This window comes from Mus caroli, chromosome 6 (assembly GCF_900094665.2).
Source record: "Mus caroli chromosome 6, CAROLI_EIJ_v1.1, whole genome shotgun sequence".
NCBI lineage: Eukaryota > Metazoa > Chordata > Mammalia > Rodentia > Muridae > Mus > Mus caroli.
Genome location: NC_034575.1, coordinates 83,118,236 through 83,122,424, shown reverse-complemented (window position 1 = coordinate 83,122,424; position 4,189 = coordinate 83,118,236). Strand labels below are relative to the sequence as shown.

Genomic DNA, 4,189 nt, shown 5'->3' with positions numbered 1-4,189 from the left:
ACATGGGTGCTACTCTTGTCAAGATCCTCAGATATGTCCCTAAAAAGACTGTGAGGAGAATCCCTCTTGCCTCTCTCCGTGTGGACTGCTGTAAAGCAGACTGGGCACTGAGGCACAGCTCTCTCTACGTTTAACTGCAAAGAGGACCTATGTTGGTTTACACTGATTATGGGTGTGGAGNCCTGCTCCAATCTCCTGATGAAAGCTTGCTGCTTTAATGAGAACGGTCTCTGCAGCACTAGATTTCAGGGTGTGGGGCAGGGTGTGCAGCGTGGCGTGGGGTAGGAGGTTGCTAATACCTACCGTATTCTAGTATCTAACAGTTCTTTAATCATTGCCACGACTTCGTCATCTTCCTCAGAGCCTAGAAAAAAATCATAAGAAAACCAAGAGTAACAACTTTGAAGTCATATAAGCATAAAACAGGAAGGTTTTGACATAAAAGCATAGTCAAGCATGGTGGCACTCAAGTAGACAGAGAAAGGTCACAGTCCAAGGCCAGCCTGGTCTATGTAGGAAGTTCCAGGCTGAGTAGATTTAGCAAGACCTTGTTTCAAAATCCAAAACAAAAGAAAAAAAGCCATAGAAAAATACCACCTTCCTAGTTGCAATCCTTCAGCTAGAAGGCCTTCCCCCTCACACAGGGCTTGGAGGTGGGTCCCCCTCACACAGGGCTTGGAGGTGGGTCCCCGGGGAGAATATTTGGTATTGTCCTTTCAACAGCCCATTAGCTTTCTATGTGTAAATGCTGTCCTTCCAAATCTGTCCAAAAGATGATTATCTGGAATTATCATGTCAAAAAGCAAGCTGCCCGTGAACGAAGCCATGAAGGAAGCCGTGTAACCCTCGTCTCTGCAAAGAGATGGGAGGGACAGGAGCTGTCCTGCTGCTGGTCAGATCAGACTGGAGTGTGGCTTATTGAAGCATATAGAGTTGGCAGCTGAGCTGGGCTGAGACAGACAGAAGGACCAGGGTGAGGGGACAGCCCCAGGGGAATGAGGCTGGAGGGCGGATGCAGTGCGGGAAGCGGGGTTAAGTTAAGCTGGCTCCCCACAAAAAACCTGCAATGTACTACATACAGTTTGCGTTCTTAATACTCCCTTTAAAAATGGGTCTAAAGCAGCTATAGAAGAACTAGCACTGTTTGTTTCTTGACACCTTCTCCAGAAAAAGTTAACATCTGTTGAATCTAAGTGGAAGCAACTTTGTGCCGTATGAATGGTGGTTCTGAATTCTCAGAATTTTTCATAATTAAAAATTTTAATTTTGTATAATATATTCAATGTCCACACAAATTTTAAAAATTGAGAAAACAGTATTATGACACTCTGTATGAAATTTTGTCTCATGTAAAATTGGTTCCAGAGCCAAATGCATTCAATGACAAAAGTAAATCCACTGCCCTTGGCTGTCTCCCAGAACTAGACGGCAAGCTCCTCCCGCTGAATGCAGCACACACTCTGGTCACAAGACATAGAACAGAAGCTGGGACTGACACAAAGTCCTTCACCTGCAGGCCAGTGCATAGCCAGAAGGTACTGCACAGGCAGCTGGGAGAGAACTGGGTCAACCCTCTGGCTCAGCGCGGCCCCATGCGCCGCACCATTGACCAGACCAGGGAAAACACTGCTCACCGCCTGCTCTAACAGTGGCAAGCCCCATGTCGGGTAACTGAGTGTTTTCTGATTGGAACTGAGGCCAGCTCCACTGGAAGGAAGTCATATCTGGTATTGGAACCTGGTCAAAAACTTGTGGCGAGGAGGTCATAGACCCTTATGGGAAAGCTACAACTGTTTTACTAAATAGACATAATGTGCTCGCCAAGTTTCGTTTTAAATGACCACATTTATGCCCACAGATCAGTACTGCTATCTGGTTTGGTCAGAGTAGCTCTTCATGCAGTAGGTGTCAAAGTGCTGAGTCTAAGTGACTGTTGAATGCTCAGCCCTANGTGGGACAGCCTTACCCGCAAGACTGAGACCATCGAGGAGTATTGGGGGAGGGGCAGAAGGACTGTAAGAGCTGTGGAATGCCATCTGGCTGTTCTTCTAGAGGACCTGGGTTTGGTTCCCAGCACCCACATGGTGGCTTGCAATTAACTGTAACTCTAGTTTCAGGGGATCTGATGCCCTCTNCTGGCCTCCAGCGGTACCACACACACACACACACACAAGTGAAACACCCTGGAATGGAGAAGGAGGCTCTCATGAGGCCCCACCTTCCCCAGGGACCTACACAAAGTTAGTGCTGGGGAGGAAGGATATCACCTGTGGTGGTGTGTCCACTGGTAAGGTGCCAGTGGTTCTGTCAGCAGCACTAGCAGGCCTCATGTAAGCCTCTCACAAGAGGAAGCAGCAGGGGAGTGGAGGTGGGGTTGGTGGGGAGAGGAAGAGGACCATCAGGGGTGAGGGAGACAAGGAGGAGCAATAGACGGTGCTTACGATCAAAACACATTATATACATGTATAAAAGGCCATAATTGAACCCATAGTGCCGTATAATTAATATGTTAATAGCTCTAATAAAAACGTTTTAAAAGTCTGTATTCTGTCACTTGGCATCCAGGTGACTGGGAATGAGGTAGAAGTCAATAAAGACTGGACAAGCACGGACAGACCAACACAGCACTACCTGCTTCTCCCGGAGGTGGAGGCGTCTCCTCGGTCACTAGGGGTAAGCCAGATGCAAAGAAGTCCATAATTGTGGCATAAATGTCTGGTTTCAGTAAATTCCAGTCTAACTCTTCATTCTCCTGTAATCACATTGAAGAAGCATGTTGCATTTCCAGCCAAGTGCAGGACAAATCCAGATTCCCACCTTTTTTTTTTTTTTTTTTTTTTTTTTTCATTTTGAGACAGGGTCTCACTGTGCAGCTCTGACTGCCTGGAACTCACTACATACGTTAAACTAGCCGAGAGAGATCCGTGCTCCTGCCTCCTGAGTGCCGGGATTAGAGGTGTGTGAACTATGCAAATACGCACACATATCTGAAACTCATCATATGTGCACATGTCAAAAGAATGACTAAGAATGACACACCCTTTCAGAGAGAACATGTGCANTGTGGCGTCTGACAGAGCACACAGGCAATTTGTTCATAATGTTTACTCGATTCCTTTTTCATCCATCAGCCCACAGAAAGAATTAGTAANAATACAACTTAGGGGCAGGCAAGATGGCTCAGTGGGTAAAAGCACTTGCTACCAAGTCCGGCAAGCTAAGTTCAATGCCCACATGGTGGGAGGAGAGAGAACTACCTCTCGTAAGTTGTCTTCTGGTCTACGGATGCCTGAACACAAACAGACACACACAAAATAATACACGGAATTAAAACATTTAAATTTTNAAAAATTGTATAAAAGATAAATTTGAGTCCAGTAACCTGGAAGCTGCTAAGGTTGTGTCCTGCCATGGGCAGCCCTGTAATCCTGGACACTGNGCTCAATCTGCTGAGNCTCAAGTATTTCATCTGAATTGCTGAGGCTACTGGAGAACAGTTACACCTGGAGCATAATTAACTGCAGCTAGAAAAGCCCTTTGCTAACTTGACAAATGTGGTAGACATCATTTTTAATGTACGTATTTATTTTATTTTATGTGCATGAATGCTTTGTCTGATGTACCCCTATGTGCCATGTGTGTGGCTGAGGTCAGAACAAGACAGACATTGGGTCCTTTGGACTTGGAGGCATAGATGGTGGTGAGCTAGCTGCCACTTGGTGCTGGAACTCTAAACTGGGTTCTCTGCCAGGGCAGACAGTGCTCTTAACTGCTGAGCTGTTTCTCCAGCCCCTCACCTGAGAGTTTTAATATCACGTGTCATTAAAAACCCTAGCCTATTAAGAATGGAAATTCTTAAATTCTTATGGTGGTACGTTTGTAATGGCAGCAACTGGGGGCCAAGGAAGGAGGGAAGGCCTNAGGCTTCAGGCCAGCCTGGACTACACAGCAAGAAAACCAATGAGCAATGAGCATTCTAGAACGAGACACTGGACTCAGAGAAAGCTGAAAGCCGGCAGCCTTGATTTACACTCTCAGGACTGTACCTTTGTGACTGTGATGAAATCTGGTCCGAAGAAGANGCTTTTCACGCCTTCAATCCTGAATAACTGCCTGGAGCACAAGAAAAGAAAAGCCATCTCATGAAAGGAGAGAAACAGACACAAAAGTGGAAAAAAACATTACCAAA

At 46.0% G+C, this 4,189-nt stretch overlaps 1 protein-coding gene across 1 annotated transcript in view; it reads right to left on the bottom strand.

The window, feature by feature from the left end:
- Positions 1-4,189, bottom strand: part of Nfu1 (NFU1 iron-sulfur cluster scaffold) — a 36,175-nt gene that overhangs the window by 18,624 nt on the left and 13,362 nt on the right. The window contains exons 4-6 of the mRNA XM_021164105.1: positions 4,047-4,113; positions 2,632-2,752; positions 304-364 (exon numbers count right to left, since the gene is read on the bottom strand). Coding sequence (XP_021019764.1) covers positions 304-364; positions 2,632-2,752; positions 4,047-4,113 — 249 coding nt within the window. The remainder of the gene's footprint in view (positions 1-303; positions 365-2,631; positions 2,753-4,046; positions 4,114-4,189) is intronic.